This window comes from Sminthopsis crassicaudata, chromosome 2 (assembly GCF_048593235.1).
Source record: "Sminthopsis crassicaudata isolate SCR6 chromosome 2, ASM4859323v1, whole genome shotgun sequence".
Taxonomy (NCBI): domain Eukaryota; kingdom Metazoa; phylum Chordata; class Mammalia; order Dasyuromorphia; family Dasyuridae; genus Sminthopsis; species Sminthopsis crassicaudata.
The window spans coordinates 214,853,172-214,873,929 of NC_133618.1; the positions used below are offsets into that span (position 1 = coordinate 214,853,172).

At 34.3% G+C, this 20,758-nt stretch overlaps 1 protein-coding gene across 7 annotated transcripts in view; it reads left to right on the forward strand.

Moving 5' to 3' along the window:
* Positions 1-20,758, forward strand: part of CRIM1 (cysteine rich transmembrane BMP regulator 1) — a 227,497-nt gene that overhangs the window by 131,361 nt on the left and 75,378 nt on the right. For 5 of the 7 annotated variants that reach the window (XM_074288169.1, XM_074288171.1, XM_074288172.1 and 2 more), the window contains 3 exons: positions 6,787-6,908; positions 13,618-13,800; positions 17,205-17,402. In XM_074288169.1, the coding sequence (XP_074144270.1) occupies positions 6,787-6,908; positions 13,618-13,800; positions 17,205-17,402 (503 nt within the window). The remainder of the gene's footprint in view (positions 1-6,786; positions 6,909-13,617; positions 13,801-17,204; positions 17,403-20,758) is intronic. The other 2 variants (XM_074288170.1, XM_074288174.1) reach the window with 2 other exon arrangements.

The following is a 20,758-nucleotide window of genomic DNA, read 5'->3' on the forward strand; positions in this document are numbered from 1 at the left end:
TAATTTTAAAGGTGCCAAGGGATTAATTTTCAAAACATTTTCAAATAAAAATTCTAAAAAGTAGAAAAGACAAAAAGCTTTATTTATTGTTACTCAAAAAAACCTAATAAGATATCAATAATTGCCGCTCCATATTGCCTAATCTCTCTTCTCTAAAATATCTTTATGAAAATGATCATTTTATGATCAAATGTTTCCTTGATAAAAATATTTGAAAAGAATAAGATGGCTTTTGTAGGTGTATCTCTACAATACACTACATATTTATGGTCAAACAGATGACTGAAAATTATTAAGAATTTTAAAACACTTCTGTTTATTACTTATTAATTTTTAAAAAGCACTTAAGCTCAAAACAATATGCAGCTTTACAGGCTCTCTCCAATTGAGGATTTCCTTTTAATATTATTGAAGATCTTTTATAAGTACAACCACAGAGATAATATTATTTAATGATATTTGGATTTCAATATCAAGGAAAACATAAAACAAACGTATCTTCACCAAATGTTTTCTCTTTACCATGAAGGACCTACAAAAGGTGAAATTCTCTGTATGCTTATATACCTCAAGTATTCATTTCTTTTTGAGTTTGGCATCATTGGCCTTGATTATGTCATGCGGCTATAAATGGACGAGCTTATTATGTATTTTATACTGTCACTTAAAAAAGACAGGAAGTTAGACTTGGCACTGAAGAAAAGGAAAGTTAAAAGAATTTGATTGTATTACATTTGAGAAATCTTTTAGTACCTTCATGTTCCCAAGCTGCTTCTTGTGATACATGTAGATCTTTATAAAAACCCATATTCTCCCAGTGACACCATGTGGCTATGATTTGTTGAACACCATGATCACAGAAGAATCTATATTGCAAATGACCCAAAGTAAAAATGGAAAAACTGGCTGTAAGTAGAATACAGCATATTACCAACAATCATTTAAAAGCAAGAGGTAGCACAAAATATTTTCAAGGTTTTTTATATCTTGAAAATCAATGGGTGTGTCATGTATTCTTTTTTTCCCTCTAGTATCTAAGAAATATTGAAATTGATAACAGAAGTGTTTCAGGGCACATTTTCTATGGAGGGTTTTTGGAAGTATGTTAATAGAAATCTTGAAGAATGAGAAAGTGTGAATGGATTGTGAATTTTATCAATGCTGAGTAGTAACCACATTGAGATTACAGATCCAGCAAGTCCTCATTGTTTGTTTGTTTGGTTTTTTTGAGAAATACTGTAAGCAGACTAAAATATAATTTATTTTTATCTTGACATTTCACATGCTATATAGAATTCCCTACCTTCGGTATTGGCAGATTTTAGAGGAATGATCAATGTTCTGATTTATAAACCTCATTATTTTCTAGGATTGATGTCAGTATTCCTTCCAATATACAGATTACAACTCTTTCAGATGTCACTATTTGGATTCTATGAGAATCTTTTTTTGAGAAAAAAAAAAAAAAGTATTTATTGGTGAGCAACCCGTTAGTAAGAAGCCTCTCAGAAATAAAATACATTATCAGTTCTATGTTTTAAGCTTTTCTAGCTTGATGTAAAATTTGCTAGAGTTTACATTTCACTGACATGATCCTCCACACTACTATGAGACACAAGAATAGGCTAATTTATGCAAATTAGAAATAACAATTTGTTACCTGCCTTAAGGCAGAAAGCTAAACCAGATGATTTCTTGGAGTTTACTTGTAATTCTAAAATGTGTGATTCTATCAGTTGGACTCTTGTTTCAGCCCTAAATAGGAGGCTTGTATGTAAGATCATTGTGGAGGGTAAGGAACCTTTTGATTTTGGAAGGCAAGGTAGTTAGCCTTTAAATCCCTAGCAGTAAACATAGTTCTTTGCACATGACAAGCACTTACCAGGTGTTCCACTAAAATAGTAGAAGATAAACTCAGAGAGATTTTCATGGTCAGATCATGGAAATGGTAGTGGGATAGCAACATTTTCACTACCCAGTAACCTTGACTACAACAAATTCTTTTAAATTCAAATTCATACATACTTTATTTTGAAGATCAAAAGTACGAGACTCAATGTGGTTACCAATCTGATCTCTAGAAACTGCCAGTCTATGACCAGAATTAATATATGAAGATAAATATTAACATCTAATCTCTGATTTATAAACTCTAGGTTTTATTGTTTATTATTATTATTATCATTACTGTTTAGTCATCTTGGGGTTTTCTTGACAAAGATACTTGGAGGGGTTTGCATATCCTTTCCCAGCTCATTTTATAGATGAGGAAGCTGAGGTAAAAGGGAATTAATATCCAGGGATACCCAACTAGTGTGGGAGGTTAGATTTGAACCCAGCTGCTCCTGACTCTAGATCTGGCACTGTTTAAAATGCATCTGGCTGCCATAGTATACACTAATGGGTAGGAATACACTGATACCAGATTAATCTTGATATACAAGTCTGATTGTCATTCCTTCCCTCAGAGTTCTTCAGTGCCTTCCCTTTGCCCACCAAATAAAGTCCGGACTCTATCTTAGCATTCAAGGGTCTTCATGAGCTAGTCCCAGCCTACCTTTTCAGTCTAGTTTCCCCCTTTACTAGCTTTCTACTCCATGTGAACTAGACTAATTTATGTTTCCTGAATATGTCTTATTTAGTTCATGCTGCTCCCTTCTTTCTACAATGGTCCTCCCACCTTCTCTACTCACTGAAATCATACCTATCTTTCAGTTTTCAGCTGTAAACCACCTCATCCCTAAGACTTCTATGATAACACAATTGAAAGTGAGCAAGCTTTTCTTCTGAATTCCCATAGCCCTTTCTTCCTTTCTTTGTTTTTTTTTACGACCTGTATGTATTACCTAGCATTATATTTAACACTACTTACCTAGCATTATGTTTAACAGTGTTTTATCTCCTGGTAAGTTTCTTAAAGTAGAGAACTGTTTGAGCCTTTATGAAACTGCCACAGTCCATTTGTCCATGGAAATTATTTAGTAGATATTTGTTGAATGAGTATCAGCCATGAAGATGACTTTAAAAGCCAAACCTTTTTGCTTATCTGGGGCTATTTAAATATTCTCCAAAGGGAAAAAATATGGGAAAGTAGGTAAGAAGAAAAATATGTACTTCTCTACTCAGCTGAAAAATAGTCACCAAAGTGACAGATGGAAAAGTTTGGATGATTCCTAGCAGTTGGGTTATCAAGCCATCTAAGATTTCAAATATTCACTGAACTTATAAAAATAATACCCTAAGCAGTTCCCTCCTGGATGCAGATGTGATTACATTATGTAATTATTTTAATATGAAATATTGATTGGTCAGCACCTGACTGATGACAATATTAGTGGCTTGACTTTTCTGGCAAAATGAAATACAACTTCTCATTTAAAATTAAAAGACTAGAAGTCCTTCCTGGTATGCTGTTTCATATTTCTTTATTTTATTTATTATCTCAAAGATAATAAATTTAGATAATAAATTCTGCTATAATTATTAATACTCAAGATTTTTGGATAGAAAGTACATCTTTTTAATTATTATTATTATAGTCCCTACGGTAGTATATTATGCTGGATTCTGAATTTGAAATCAAGCAAATCTGGGTTCAGATCCTGATGTTGATTTTTACTAGCTATGTGACCATGGGCAGTCACTTAAAATCTTTGAGTATAAGTTCCTTCAACAGTAATATGGGGACACATATAGACCCTTCCTCACATCACAAGATTGTTACAAGATTTTGATGAGATGCTGTATATAAAATGCACTGTACCCTTTAAAGTATAGCATAATTCTTGGTGGTGGTTGTTGTTGTTAATAGGTTCAATTTAGCAGATCCTTATGAAATGTATCTCTGGATCATAAAAATAAAAAACCTGGAAAATATAATTGCTGAGCTATCTTTAAAAGATTATGGCAAACAGATGTGGTATGGCAAGACAGGAGAAAGACAAATACTGGCTCACTGCCTGGCAAAAAAAAAACCTAGAATGAATTATGAATGAGATAATTATTAAACATATATGACAGAAAATATTGATCAGGAAGAACTAGTACAGCTTCATCAAGAAAAGGTCATAACAAATGAACTTCATTTCCTTTTATTTTTACAAGGTTACTAGACCTATAGATCAGGAGAATATCATCAATATAGTTTACCCAGATTTTATCAAAGCATTTGACAAAGACTTTCATATTATCCTTATGAACAGAATGGAGAGATTTGCAGTAGATTATTGCACAGTTTTGTATGTTCAAAACTGGTTGAGTAGTCCTGAGTGGTTAATGTCAGTTTGGAAAGAGATCTCTAATTGAGTTTCCCAAGAATTTGTTCTTGGCCCTGTGCTGTTTAACATTTTTGTGTGTGACCAGGATAAAAGCATAGATGTAAAGTTATCAAATCCACCAACGACATAAAGCAAGGAGGAATAGCTTATATTTTAAATTGTAGAATCAAGGTTTAAATTTTTTTAAAAATTTCCAGAATCAAGGAATCTGTCTAGAATAAAGTAAAGAAATTAATGTATAGTCATCAAAAATGGGATCAAAATAAAATTTGCAATTATAAGATTAGTAGAAGTTCAGCTCAAAGATCTGAGAGTCATTATGAACTACAAACTTGATATCATTAAACTGTGATATGGCAGCCAAAGAAGCTAATGCTTTCCTAGGCTACATTCAGAAAGGCATGGCAATCAAGACTTGGTAAGTTCAGATCAAATGTATTCCATCCTACAGTGTGTTCAGTTCTTGGTGGCACATTTTAGGAAAGATGTTGAGGAGGTGGAGAAGGCCCAAAGGAGAGTAACTAGGATGGAGAAGAGCTTCAAGTTCATGCCATAGAATGATTAAAGGAACTGGAATATTTAACATAAAGAAAGCAAAATTTAAAGAGACCTGAGAGTCATCCTCAGGTTTTTGAAAGCATATCTTGTGGAACTTGGCACCAACAGGAAACGCTAGGGACAATGCATCATAGTAGCTTCTGAAGAGGCTTTGGGCTTGATTTGAGGGGAAAGGCCCTAGGAATTTGAGCTGTCCAAAGAAAATATGGGCTTCTCCCTCACTGAAGACAAGTCTTCAGACAAAAGCTTGGATAGGTTGTGTAGTTCTTGTTGTTTTTCCAATATAGGTAGAACTAGGTGAACCCTGCTACTTAAAAGTTCTAGGAACCTTTGATCTTTTTAATCAAATTTTCTGTTAAATTGATTGGTACTGTTTGATAATTTGCCCTTTATGTAGAGAATCTGAGAATGTCCATTGAAAAATATAAAAAACTTTAAATATTAGTGAAGAGACAATGTGCCCAGTATAATAAAGGAATTTTTACATCTAGTCTAAAAGTCAAATACAGTCAAGTACATTTCCTGCCTTCAAGTATTTGAAGGACTGTCATGTAGAAGAGGGATTAAACTTGTTCTTTTTAGCCAAGAGAGCAAAAATGAGACCAATGGATAGAAATCTAGGTTTATTGTAAAAGCTATTCCCAGTGCCACCTTGGGAGGTAGCAGGCTTCCTTAAATTGAAAATTTTCCCATGCTATAGTCTGGGTTTAGGTGCTTGAGATATTATGTAAGGAAATATACTTTTTCTTTGTTTACTAACTTTTTGAATACTCGTTGATTTTTTTATATGCTTAATTAATGTTTGGCTACAAGTCAGGAGTTAAGAACAAGAACCAAAAAGAATGCTAGGTTAGACCTCAGATCTTTAAACATCCATATGTATGTGTGTATATATAATATAATATATGTGTGTGTGTATATATATACATATATACATAATATGTAGATATTATCATGTAATATCATCATATTTATCTATAGGCTGATAAAGTGAAGAACTTGAATTGAGATTATTTAGATTTTAACTATCCAGAAAGTAGATGAGAAATTAGAAGTAAACAAAAATAACTGAAAACCCCTAGGCAGTCAAAATAGTTATATAACCCATGAAGTTTGTATATTTTATCCTTAGGACAGCTCCCTAGCTTTTCACTAAGAAGTTTGATTACTATTACGTAAGACATAATGTTGAAAAATCTTAGTTTTGTGATTTTTCCAAAAAGATTTTAAAGTTAGAAAAAGCAGGTGCATTGGCAATGGCAAGGGAATGGATAGAAGGTAAGCAATGTGGCATAAGGGAACATTAGATTGGCGTCAGGAGAGCCGATTGAAATCTTAGCTCTGACCTTAATTATATGTGTGCTTCTCTGGGCAAGTCACTTAACTTTGAGCTTCAGTCTTCTTAGCCACAAGATGGGAATAATAATGCTTTCACTATTTACCTCATTGGGTTGATGGTAGAAGATTTTGTCAACTTTAAAGCACTACATATAATTCAAAGATATTGAGGGCCTTTCAGTGTAGTGACAAACATACTAAGCATATCCAACACACTTATGAAGTCTCAGTATATTATCATATAGTGCATGTTTGTAGTCATAAACTAATAAAAAATAAAATAATGAAGTTCAGAAACAACTCAATTTAAGAAGCTGGTGATGAACTCAGTACATTTTTGCCAAAGATGCCCTACCAAAATGGTTAAAAAATTGTGTTTTTTTTTCTTTTCCTTTTTTTTTTTAAACCCATGGGTGCTTAATGGAACAAGCTCACATACCTGTGTCCACTGATGTGGAATATCTTATTCGCCACAATGCAAGATAAATATGAAGTCACTGCTCAGAGCTGACATAAGGGCTGATTTATCCAGCACCATGGCTACTTGCAGTTCCCCAATAAACTTTGTTTTCATTTATTCATGGGATTTCCCCTCCTTTTTCTTTGGTTTCAGATGCGAATGTCTTTCTGGCTTATGTGGTTTCCCTATGTGTGAGGTGGGATCCATCCCCCGCATAGTCTCACGTGGAGACGGAACTCCTGGAAAATGCTGTGATGTCTTTGAATGTGTTAATGGTATGTGGAGTTTATATTGTTCATGGAGACTACTATGATTTTTTTGGTGTGTGTGAGAGGAGATGGGAGGATTAAACCTGTCTAGGTTAGACTTTTTTATAAAACTAGGAAACAGCCTTATAAAACCAGGTCACTGTTAATAAATTAGGAGGAGGATATAGTTAAAATATTGCAGTAGGATAATGCAAATTAGGGGAAAATCAGTCAGAAAGGAAAATTTTGAAATGTAAAATATGATGACATATTGCAGTCATTCTCTGCTGTTTTAAAATTTCAGTTTCACAGAAAAAGGAAAAAAATGTCTTGGAATTTTTGACCATATTTTTTCCCTTCATTTAAATATGCATTATAATTCCCATTATTGTCAGTGCATAATGTTACAAATAAGAATAGAACTAGAGCCTCAGACACTTGAATCAGAAAAACATGGGTTTGGTGTAATTTGAGTTGCTGCAGTGTAAGGAGGGCATTTTTCCCTATAGTATTCCTCCCAGTGAAATGTGGGGAGACAGGAAGATAATTCTTAGGATCACAGATTTAGAGTTAGAAGGGTTCTTGGAAGTCATCTAATCCAAATCCCTTATTTTAAAATTATGAAATTGAGGCTCAGAAATCTTAAGTGACTTGCCTATATCACACTTCTAGTATACAAAGCAGAAATTGAATTCAGATCCTCATAATTTCTAAGTTCAGTGCTATCTACTACTGCCATACATGCAGGATTCCTTAAAAATTAGCTATCCCTTTCTCTCATGTTTTCTGGGGGGAAATGGTGTCTGAAAGTCTGTCTGAGGGTCAAGATCCAAGGTTTGGAAATGACATTTATTGGATTTAGGGGATTTTGTCTTGTTTTGTTTGTAATTTCATCATTTTTTGTTTTGAAAACTCCCATCCATAGATGCAAATCACCAGCTAATCTGAAAATTGTATTTTTTGAGAGTTACTTTTGACTCAGAAAGTGATTTTCCCCATCAAGTGATCCCCCAAATTACATAGCTAGTACTGTGTAAGAGGTAGGATTTGAACCCTAATCTTCTTTCTGGTCAAATTGTCCCTCTATTATGCTGTTTCATAATGCCTCAAACACATTAAGTATTTAATAAATGTCTTGATTTGACTTGATTTACCTCTTATATGTGAGGAGGCAAAACTGCAACACATCTCAACAGACAGATAAGTTAATGTCAAATATAAATTAATTTTAGGCAGCATTGTCTGTTAACATTTAAACCAATTATACCTTTTTATACAAGAGGCATGGGAAAGAATTGGGATAAATGTGTGAATTGTAATAGAAACTTTTTTCAGTATTGGCCATAAAAATATAGCCATCCTGAGGCTTTCTGGATTGGGGAGAATGTACATCCAAGTTTTTATTTTGTTTTGGCTGGTGACTTATTGCAAAGCTGTTTTTAAGTTGTAGATATTCAGACCTCTGTATGCCTCTCTACTGCCCACTTACAGAGACCATTAAGCTGAACATAAAAATAGTTGTAGGCTACATGTTTACTTAGAAAACACATATTAACATTATCTATTGTGTTCCATTGTATATTTATTTTATCAAATATTTTCCAATTATATTTAGCCTTTTATGACATTGAGGAAGGGGCCTTGTATTTGATACTTCTGAACTAGAAGAGTTAGGGAAGTATAGACATTACCTCTTCCTTAAAGGCCTTATAATTACCATTAGGCAGTAGGATAAAGCTGAGGGGGGACAAGGAGAAGGGTTGGACCCTGGACTTTTTACTCATTGCTTTCTTTTTGATATTCATGTAAACATACTAGATCATAATAAATAATTCGTGTCATTTTTCATAAATGGTTACTTAACTCCATTTAATCTCATTCAGCAGGCATTTATTCAGCACCTGTTGTGTGCCAAGCACTCTACCAATTCTAGAAATACAGAGACAAGAATGGAAAAATGTGTGCCCTCATGGAATTGCCATTCTATGGCACTTCTAAAGTTAGATTTCTTTTTAGATTAATGTTTTCTTCTAAGTTATAAAGTCCAAGTCATAAAGTCTCCCCATCCTTTCTCCCCAACTTTTCCTGGTTTTCTCTCTTATATAACAGTCTATCAAAATCATGTCTTTGAATCTAAAAATCCCATTACTTAATAAATTACGTGTAGCAACAAAGCTTATTCATGCTCTTACTAGTTTAAGAAAAGAAATGGCTTTCCTTCATTTTCTTCCTTTCCTCTAGAAACTTGTATTTTCTCATCAGGGTTTGTTCAACCTAATGTAACATGTGCAACCTTGAACTTCTGATCATACCTATTTTCCTAGGCTTTAACATTTGACTCTAATAATAGGATTTAGTAGAGCTTTTAGTTGCAAGTTCTATTCCTGTTATTTCTCTCTTGTTTCCATTATTTTGATAGGAAATAATTCTTGATGGTTTTCAGCCTTATCCTGTCATTGAGAAATTCAAATGAGATAATATCTGGATTTCACTTTATAATCCTTTAAGTGCTATATCAATTGAATTAATGTTTTATCATGATCCTACTTGGGATACTTAAATAAGATAGATTACTCAGAATCTTATGGTTCCATAAGTTGCTCTGAAGTAAAGTGAGGTATGGAAGTATCATCTAGGAAAAAAAAAAGAAACTATATATACATGTATGTATGTATGCATGTATATATCTACAAATCAATCAATAAATATTTATTAAATGTTTACTATGTGACTGGCACAGTGCTAAATGCTGGGAATAGACAAGGCAGAAAGAAAGATAGCCCTTACTCTCCATCAGGGAAACCCAACACTTAAAAGGGAGCTTAAGGGGTGTGGGAAGAGATGAAGGTAATAGACAGTGAAAAATGGTGAAGTCCCTCAAACAGTTTTAAAAATGAAACTGGTTGGTCCTGGCCTGATCCTTCTTTGATGGAGTTTCTAGAAGGGATTATGTTGGAGAGTATTTCTAAGATGGGCTGGAGTGATCTTGAGAATGTGGAAGTTTTTGAGGTATAATAGAGAATCTGGAGTGCAGTCTGGTGAAAAATGAAAGTATGGTTGACTTGGGTAGGTCTGAGAGGAGCCATCCAAATATATATTTCATAGTCCACATAGGTACACATAAATTAAATAGAGGCAAATTTGTTTTATAAAATTGTATATAACTATGATTACATATAAGTGCATACTATTTATATTCTTGTAAAACTCTTTTCCTTCTTTATGAAGATGAGGAGCAGAAAGGGAAGAGGGACCAAGAAGGCAAATTATATATTTCTTTATAGAACAAGCCTTGGAATAGCTTCTTGTTTTAGTACTGCAGGATGTCATCCTTACTGGGAAGAGGCTCAATTGATTTCATTTATCCCTGTGTGTCTTTGTTTCTATTTGTTAGACATTCAATTATGAATGAAGCTAGAAGAAAACAATGCTATTGGTTCATCACCTTCGAAATAAGGGCACTTATTGTGCTGATTTGTGAAAATATTCTGCATGTACAACTGCCTTTTACATTTCCCCTAGCACATATTAGTATACAATACCTGTCAGCCTGCTAGAAATTCCTTGTTCTTACTTTATCCATGTCAATGCAAACTACACTCAAAATACTTCATCATCATTTAAAAACCAAACATCTCTTGAGTCTACTGTGTGCATAATATTCATAAATCAACACTTAGTGGTGTTTCCAGGGTCAGCAGACACATTTCTTATACTACAGGAATTCTGGCACTATTAAACAAATATTCTATGTATTCACTTGAATGTCTACTAGTTTACTGTCTGGTTAATTTCCTTTCTTCCTGATTCCCTATCATATATATCTTCAGAATATTGCAGTGGTGTTCCTTCCCTAGTACCCATGATGATTTTGTGCCTGATGTTCACAAGCCAAAGACTTTGAGGGAATTGTTAAAATTTAGAGTGATTAAATTTTTCTATAGACACATGGCTTTTTTTTTTACAGTCATTCATTAAGTAATAGGTTTGCAGCTCACACCCAATGAAACCAAAACCAGAAACAACTTTAATAGTCATATCCCACTGAGAAATTAGAGAACAAAAAGGGGGGAGAAAAGGGATCATTTTTCGTTTGCGTTTCCATATATCTTAATACTATATGAACTTCTATGCTTTAGATATTTTTAGAACAAATGGAATCATTAATACCACAGGATTAAATCTGTGGTTTGAAATTCCCCCATACCTTGCAAAATGCTTTGCACTTAGTTGACATTTAACAAATGTCTTTTTAATTGGGTAGACTTAAATTGAACTAAAGTTCTTTACTATCCATCAAACTCAGCATCCATTGATCTGTATACTTTGTCAGTTAGGAATGTTTATTAAGTCCTTTGTATAAAGTCTTGCATCTAGGAGCCATGAAATGCAGAAGTAATAAAACACAAGTCGTAGTTCTTATGGAGTAGTATATAGTTTACTTAAGTGGTGGAAAACACATGCTAAATTACTGAGAAGACACTTTTACAGTGCAATGCATTATTAGGTACAAATCTTGTCGTTCACAGCTTTCTTTTAACACCTTATCTTACTGGTCCATTTAGACCTTTCTCTTAGAGCTAAATATAGTCATAGTACTGTGCTAAAAGCTTGCCTCTTCAATCATAGTAATCAATGAAGTAATTAATATTTGTTTCTCAAAGACTTAAGTTAACCACTATGCTCTGAACTAGAACAACAGTCTTAAATATAACCTGCCACCATATTTCATAATTTAGTGTGATTTTTCGTGGATTTGTTTGTGGATTTTTTTTAGACTAACATTGTTTGATCCTCTTGCAAATATATTTCCACTATTTTTTTCTTGGGTTACTTATACTCTAGGCAGAAAAAACTATCTCATATATATATCTATTATAATTCCTACTATCCTTAGAACATCTTTACATTAATAACCAAGATTCTTCTCCTACCTTTTAAATCACTTATCAAGAATATTATTGTTCACATGTATGATAAAGTCAATTTGGTCAAAAAGTCAAGTGGTTGATGTTGCTTGATTTATATAACTGTAAAAATAATTTTTAAATTGCATTTTGAGATTTCTTTTTGCAAGTTGCAAATTGAACACAATTTAAACAAAATTTTGTTAGAAAAATGATGATTTCTGATAAAAAATGCAAACATGAATTATCAAAACACATTGGTTTCTAAACCTTAGGACTTGTAGCCTACTGATCACTTCATCAGTAAAAAAAAAAAAAAAGAAGAAGAAAAAATTTAAGATATTAAGAAAATGATTTGAAAAGATAAACTTTTTATTATAAAATTAGTAACCATCAACTTAAATCACCATACAAAAGGACGAAACATCTTGACCCAAATCCATAACCTTTAACAAGATAAAGCCCAACAAATTGACAAGTGACCAACAAGCCAAAAAAATATTTTTGCTCCGTTTACTATTTCAGGCCTTTCCAAAGTACTACTACCCTTTCGTCTCATTTTTTCCTTCTAATAAGTCATTAGGAAATAAAAATAAATTAAAAACCTTTTAAAGGGGAGATGTTTCCTTCAGTTCTATCTCAGATGTTATTTTAGACAAGAAAATACTTTGAAAGTCAAGTTGTTATGCAGATACATAGTAGTTTTAAGTGATATTTGTAGTAGATTGGAGTTTCTGTGGAACTTTGAAGGGAAACTGAATTGATTGTAGAGCATAATGCAGAGACTTCCTAAGACCATGTTAGTGAACAAAGAACATTCAACAAAAGGACCTTGCTCTCTTCATCATTTGAAGTAATTTGTTTAAATAGAATCTACAAAAGAGCTCTAAATTTAGAGAAAGAAACTTATACTGAAATTACAGTTCTGAATACAAGTGCTACTATCAGAATTCATTTCTACTGTGTTCAGTTCTGAGCCTTAATGAGACAAGTATTGTCAGAACGTGGACCATGTTCAGAGAAGGACAAATCCAGTGATAAAGGCTTTCAAGACCATTGGTACAAGGGACTAAAGCTATTTAACCTGGAAAGGGGAAGACTTCCCATGAATAGGGATGTGTCTTCAAGTATTAGAAAGGCTTTATGCAGAAGAATGATCAGGCTTGTTTTGCTTGGCCACAGAAGGCAAAAGGAGATCTTGTGGATGGAAACTGGATCTTAGAGCAATTGTCAATTTCATAGAAGGAAAAATTTCCTCACAGTGTTAAGTTGAAGAAAATGCACCGAGATGCCCATTGTTTGGATGTCTTCTTATGAAATCTGGATAGGACTGTTTGTTAGGAATGTCATACTGGAGAGCAGGGGTATTTAGTCAAACCTGGCCTCTGAGGTCCTTATCAACCCTTAAGATTTTTATGATTCTTTAATGCTATTTTTTAAAAGAGAGCTGAAGACCGAATAATATAGGAGAGAAGATAGATATGGGGATGGAAAAATAGACAGTCACAAGAAAAATTAGAAAGGCCAAAACAATTTATTTATGACTAAAAGAAGAAATTAACAGAAATAATTATTTTGGTTATTTTAACAGGAATGTCAGGAGAATTCAGGGAAAAAGGCCTCTTTCCTTGATTAACAAAAATCATTGAAAACTTTGCTAAATAAGTTTTAGAACTTAGTTGCGTTTTTTTTTCATTTAATAAAACACTTCCTTGATTATATTCATTTTTGATCAAAGTACTCCCATACAAATATCAAAAAGCTATTTGAAAATATCTTATGCCACATTTCCTTTGAAAGACCTTTTTTTTTTTAAATTTATTTCCTAGAAACGAAACCAGCTTGCGTTTTTAACAATGTGGAATATTATGATGGAGACATGTTTCGAATGGACAATTGTCAATTCTGCAGATGCCAGGGAGGTGTTTCTATTTGTTTCTCTGCTCAGTGTGGAGAGCTGAACTGTGATAGATACTATGAGCCAGAAGGAGAATGCTGTCCTGTTTGTGAAGGTAATTTCTCTAATAAAAATAGAGGACTAATAAAATCTGCTCAGCATATACAGAAAGGTGAAGCGTTTTGAATAATTCCAAAACCTAGCTAAGAATGCCATGATTGTAATTCTCACCTGACTCTTATCCAGATTTCTGAAAGTACTGAAGGAAAGGAGGAAGGGAATGCACATTTATAAAGTACCAACCATAGGCTAGAAACTGTGCTAAGCACTTTGTAAATATTATCTATTTTATTCTAACAACAATGCTGAGAGGTAGGTGCCTTTATCCCCATTTTACAAATGAAAAAACAGAAACAGAAGGCAGTTGGCTTGCCTAGGGAAACACGACTAGTATCTGAAGATAGATCTGAATTCAGGTCTTGCTTGTAAGCCCAACCATTTATCTAATCTGCCATCTCACTTCCAGGAAGAAGACTCACTTCCTTTTATATTTTGCTCTATTTCTCCATCTCTTAACCTCTTATCTAATCCCCTGTACACATCCCATTTTGGCAGTAGAGGGGAACGACAATATTACTCAGAGCAGAGTACCAAGCTTAGAGTCAGGAAGACCTGAATTCAGATGTGATCTTCTAACATGTACTAGTTGAGTGACCTAGGGGAAATCATTTACCCTTGTTTGCCTCAGTTTTTCCATCTGGAAAATAATCTGGAAAAGGAAATGGTAAATCATTCCAGTATCTCTGCCAAGAGATTCCCAAATGGAATCACAGAGAGGCAGACACAACTGAAATAACAATAACAATTCTAAGAGAACTATCACGGTAGCATAATCCTATCAATTATTTTTAATCCAGAGAGCAGAATCAAGAGCAAAGAGGCAAATTTGGGCTTGAGCTTGTTTCTATTCCTCTCCCACCAAATCCCCATATCACCTACCACTGAAATTCATAGAGAGAATTTTAGATCAGAAACACACTTTAAAATCAGTCCCCCTTTAAAGATATGTTCAGTTTTAAAGAAAACCAGGGAGTGATAGATCCAGGATTGGAAGCAAAATATCTTGTATTTTTTCTTTTGTACTACACTGTGCTCCTATTCCCCAAAGATGAAGAATCTTAAAACCCTGAAATTATAAATACCAAATTTGGAGCGAAAACAGCTGTTTTGTATTCTTGTCTCACTGCCTGCAGTGAGAGGCTATATCCTACAATACACACCTATATATAGAAACATACATATTTGATCCTTTGTATCCAATATCTATTGTGTGTGTGTGTGTGTGTATATGTGAAGAGAAAGAATTATCTCCATCTCTTCTGATCCTATGTTCATTTTGTATATATGTCAGGTGTATGTGTATAAGAGAGAGAATTATTTCCTCCTCTTCTTATCCTGTATACATCTTGTATATGTGTTGTGTGTCTATGTTTGTGTAAATGGAAATGCAAAATATAGATGTATCTCAATATAAAATCATTCTCCAGACATGTGATTTCGTGAGTGTAGGGCATCCCTCATGAGGAACTTTATTTTACCAGTGTAGAGTTTGGGGCCCTAAGAAGAGAAGTGACATATCTGCAGTTCTAAGCAGTCTGTGCCAGAGCCAGGACTTGACCTCAGGTGTTCCCCACTCCAAGCCAATTCTTGCTTCCCTATGCCATATTGCTTGCTTAGTACCTTTACAATTTTTAAAACCATAGCATAAATGAATTTAATGTTAAAAACTTTAAAAAGCTAAAAATTAAAAGCTGTTTCTTTGTTCTGTAAAAATTAAGTTCACAATCTTAGAAAAAATACATTTCACAACAGGTAAAGGTGTCTGTCTTGGAAGCAATTAGGTGGTTTAGTGGATAAAGTGCTAGGCTTTGGAATCAAGAAGACCTGAGTTCAAATCTAGCCTTAGATAGTCACTAGCTGTGTGATGCTAGGCAAGTCACTTAACCTTAGTTTGCCTTAATCCATTGGAAAAGGAAATGGTAAACTATTCTTGTATCTTTGCCAAGAAAACTCCATAACGGGGTCACAAAGAATCAGAAACAACTTAACAAGAAAAGTCTCTGTCTTACCTTGTTAAAAATTGTTTTGTCCAATATAAAAAGATAGTTCAGTTCAAACAAATCCCTGGACATAGAAACATCCGATCAGAATTTTAACTTCCCAATTTCTTTCTTTCTTTCTTTCTTTCTTTCTTTTTTAAACTGCCCTCATTTCATAACAGTCTGTAACATCACGAACAGGTTGATCGTGTCAAAACATAGATAGGAATTCCTGCATAACAATCCAAATGAATTGTCTGGGCTCAGATCCTGTTTTGTTTCACTTCCTGAAATTCAAGTCTAGTCTCTGAATGCTTATGAAATGTCATGCAATATTTTTAAAAGGGGATCGAGGAAACCTAAGTCATCTCAGGGTTGACTCCCTTCTGTGAAGCTTTTTTCAAAAGGCAAAACTCTGTTGGCTTTAGTTGACCATCCTTCCATCCTTCCCACTTTCATTGATCTCATCAGCACAGCGGCACATCTCACTCTCAACTGCCAGAACCCCAGCATAGAAGTAATTGATTGTAGCTGAGTTTAATCTGGTTTTTAAGTTTCTCTGAGGAGGGAAAATAAAACCTTAACTTCTTGATCCAAGAACTCTCATGATGAGAGTACTTGGAGATTTTGCATGCAGTGCTAAAGTGCTCATCAAATAACCTCAGGAAGATTTTTTTTTTACAGTTACTGTCCTTGGCTACTTCTGTCCCCCAACCTTGGCTGCTGCTTGGCTGCCCGGCTGATGGGGAGAAAAATAGCTGAGGCTCACAGATTTTCCTCCAGGGCACATGCACTGACCCATGGTATGTCTGAGCATGCAGTATAATAAATTACACCATAGGAAGAGATCATTGTGCCTCTTCGTGTAATCTTGCACCTTTCCCAGTATACTTAAAAGCATCAGAAAGATACATTTCTTATAATCTTAGAAATAATAATATAGTTATAAGTTAGTTGGGGGGGATATATTATTATTTCCATTTTACAGTTGGTAAAATTGAGGCAGTACAAAGAGCTAAACCTACAATTCAAAGATCACTAACAAACTAAAAATGGATCCCTGGATTTCTGTTTGCCAATCCACAGCTCAACTACCAGTTTTTCCTAAATTTTTAAACTATAGAACCTTGCTACATTGTTTTTTGTGCCATAGACCTCTTTCTCTTGGTTTTATATTATGATCGGTGGACATGAATTTGTCACAGTGACTGCCCACACAGGAACCTTTAAGTGTCTCAAACTGTTTTGAACTTCTGCTCTGCACAGTTGGAAAAGCCCTCCAATTGACAAGATTTTATTTCCTAAAAAAAACCAAAAAAACAAAAACCAAAAAACCCGCTATCTCTAGATATCTCTAGATACAAACAAACTTCATTTAGAATTACCTATGATCTTACTCAGAACTCATGCTTTGATTTAGATCCAGTGTATCCCTTTAACAATCCTGCTGGCTGCTTTGCTAGTGGTCAGATCCGAGCACATGGAGATCGCTGGAGAGAAGATGACTGCACATTCTGCCAGTGTATTAATGGAGAACCACATTGTGTTGCAACAGCCTGTGGACAAAGCTGCATGAACCCTGTTAAAGTGCCTGGAGAATGTTGCCCAGTGTGTGAAGGTAAACTGTGGATTCTATTGAGTTTCTCATCTTGTAATAGATGGATTGATGGATGGATGGGAAATTATTAAGCACTTATTTTATGCCATATTTAACTATGTACTAAGTCCTAGGAATACAACTAATAAAAATGGTGTCAAGGAGCTCATATTCTAATTAAGTATTGTATCACCTAAGAGAAGGTGTGGAAGATAGAAAGTCCTAGAAGTCCTAAGAGTACCAATTCATTAGGGATTTTTCAAGTCTCCCATGTCCTTGGGCTAGCTCAGCAGGTCAGATTACAATGCTAAGTGTGGGGGGGATTTGGAAGGATTGAGAGATAAGGAAAAGGGGTAAGGTCTCGAGAAGGTTAGGTTACTGTAATGGCAAATGGAAGGGCCTTATAATACTTCAAATTTGGAGGTAATCTATTTGCCAGGATTTGCCTAGGATAGGACAAGAATCATCCTTCCCTGCTATAAATAGAAAGTCATTTGGATCCAGAACTGAATCCAAGGAAAGAATAATTTCATTGCCTTTGGAAAATCGTGCAGTAGTTTTCCCTGGTGAAGATACTGGAGTGGTAACTTCCATCTCAATCAAGGTATTCAAGCATTCAAGAATCCTGAATGCATTCTGGGATGAACCAGGAAGAGGAAAGGGAATGGGAAGGAAAAATTATCCTAGTGATAGTTGGTCTAGAACCATCTGGCCATCCTTGATAAGAGATCTTTAAATTTCTGCCCCTAGATTTTTTATGTGGTTTTATTTTTTCTTTCTTAGACATTTATTTCATGCTCTTGTTGGTTAGAAATTAGCTTTGTTTAGACAGCCAAAACAAATCCACTAAATAGTGCTGCAAATGATATTTTAAAAGCCATTAGAACAGTTTCACTTTTACTGTGCTGTTATACACATGCTAACTTGGGATTTCATCATGTCATTAAGTAAATTTAAGTCTCATTCATACCCAAAAGTAAGGCAGAAAGAAAAAAATAAGGTCTTTGTGTCATCTACAATTGTGCTCAATACAAAGCAATAAGTATTCTTAAAAGATGTGTTAGTGCTGAGAAGCACTAATTCTTTCCCTCAAGGAGCTTACAATCAATCACAGAGGGAAGAAAATACATTAAAAGGACTTTAAAAGCAGGACAGAACAGGAGAAAGAGGAACTGTAGCTTACAAGGGGAATGAAAAACACAGCTGGGAAGAGAATGAAGGATGGCTAGCCTGGGACTATTCTTCAAATAGAGGACCCAGAAGAAATTTACTCACAGAGGAGAGAAAGCAGCCAACAAAGCAGATCCAGGATGAGAAGGCCCTCAACACCAAGGCAAGATGCAGAGTTAAAAGGCCGTTGAGTCTTGATGGTGAAGTCTGGAAGAGTCAGAAGCATATTAGGAAGGAGAATGCTAAGAGATGAAATGATAACTGATAACTATAATTATGTTCCATGCATTACATTTGAGACCTTTAAAATAATAGGAATGGTGATGTATTTTTGCCAACTCTGAGAAGGAACTTGAAAGCTCAAAGAGGCTGTTCCACCTAGAATGTACTTTTAGCATCCTTCCTACGTTAGGACCAGGTGTGGCTACATCAGTTAATACTTACTTTGTCTCAAATGGACATCATTTCCAGTTTTAAAAAGGCCCATATCCTTCTGTTCTTCTCTTCAAACCTAACACCTTCTCCTAGAAAAGATATCTTACACTCTTGTTCAGGCAAACCTGATTTTCTTTTTCTTTCCTAGTGTGAGATTTTACACATACATAAATTTCTTGAAGTCATACTGATAGTTTGAAGAGAGAGCCAAATGAACTTAAAAGGCTGGAAATCAATCCATGTTTAAAATGTCATATCTTATGAAGCTTTTGTGCTTATTAAGATTCTAAGAAATCTTTTCAGAATCATATTTCAATAGCCTTATAAATAGCCTCACTTCTCCCCAAGTTTTAAGATCATAGATTTAAAGAGAAAAGAGAACCAAGAAGTCAAACATAGGCTTATAAACCAGAGGTCACCTGGCTTACTTAACTTCTCAGGCAGCATTTCCTTCCATGCATTCCTGGTGTTCCAAGAGCTCAGGTCTGGGAAGGAATTTCAGCGCCAGCAAGATTTTCCCTCTGAATTAAATTCTTAACCTTTTAGTGTGTCATGGACTCCATCAGCAATCTGGTAAAGCCTGTGAACTACTCTCAGAATAATGTAAGTTCCTTACATTCATAATTGAAGGAAATTTCAGTTAGATGTTAGTGAAAATAAAAGATACAATTTTATTCACAACCAAGTTCACAGACTTCTCTGAAATTGATCCATTTATCTCATAAAGATCTGAAGACTCCAAGTTAAAAATCTCTGCTCTAAAATAGTGAATAAGAAATTTAAAAGGCTCATATGGGAAATCATTTCTCAGTGAAAATAGACTTAATTTACTCTGTTTTGCTGCAGAATTTCCTGGATCCCTGGTTTTTGTTTTTGTTTGTATCTCAAGACATTTAAATCTTTCTTAGCTTCAGTGACCTTGCCTAAGCATTTTGGCTAACAATAGTTTTAGGACCTATGTCATAAGAGTGCTATGGAGATCTAAAGTGACATTAGATATAAAACTGATTTTCAAACCTTAGAGTACTCTGTGTTAGCTCTGATGATGATGGATTTATGAAAGTAATTTTTACTGAAATTTATTGCAATTCCAAATTAACTTAGGATCCACAAATTTAAGGGGTTTTACCTAACAATCTTAAATATTGTATACAAACTTAAAGCTCTGTGGTTCTATGGTTTTATAAAAACTTTAACCTTCCCTACCACTAACTTTGAAATAGAGAAGCTGCCATATTCCATAAGTTGCAGATTTTAAACTAATTTTCTACAAATCACATACTCATACACACATACCTAGTGCACTTGAAAATAAATGTTAGTAAGGCATTAAGGAAATGTTGAAATTGCATAAAATGGTAGTAAAACTGCATGCTATAAGACATTATGGATAAAATCTCCCATGGCCTCCCCAGTAGCTACACTTGGGTAAAATGCATGAACCCACTTGATTAGTGGACAAAAATCTATTGAAGCTATTTATCTTGAAATAGTATTTAAATGATAGAAACTGCATGTAACTACAAAAGATACCCCCTTCTTAGTTCTGAATTCTAAGAGGAGAGAGAATATTACATCAAGAAGATTCTTTTTAAATACCCAAAGGAAAGTGAAATGAACAAAGTGCTTTGGAGTTTGTTGTCTTGTATTTTTGCATTTGGGTAAGTAGAGAAAGAAGTAAAAATTGGGGCTTAGGAAGGATGGTTAGAGTTAAATAACTTACTTGAAACAAGTGCTGTGAGAAAGCAAAACATTGCTTTTCCAACCAGCTT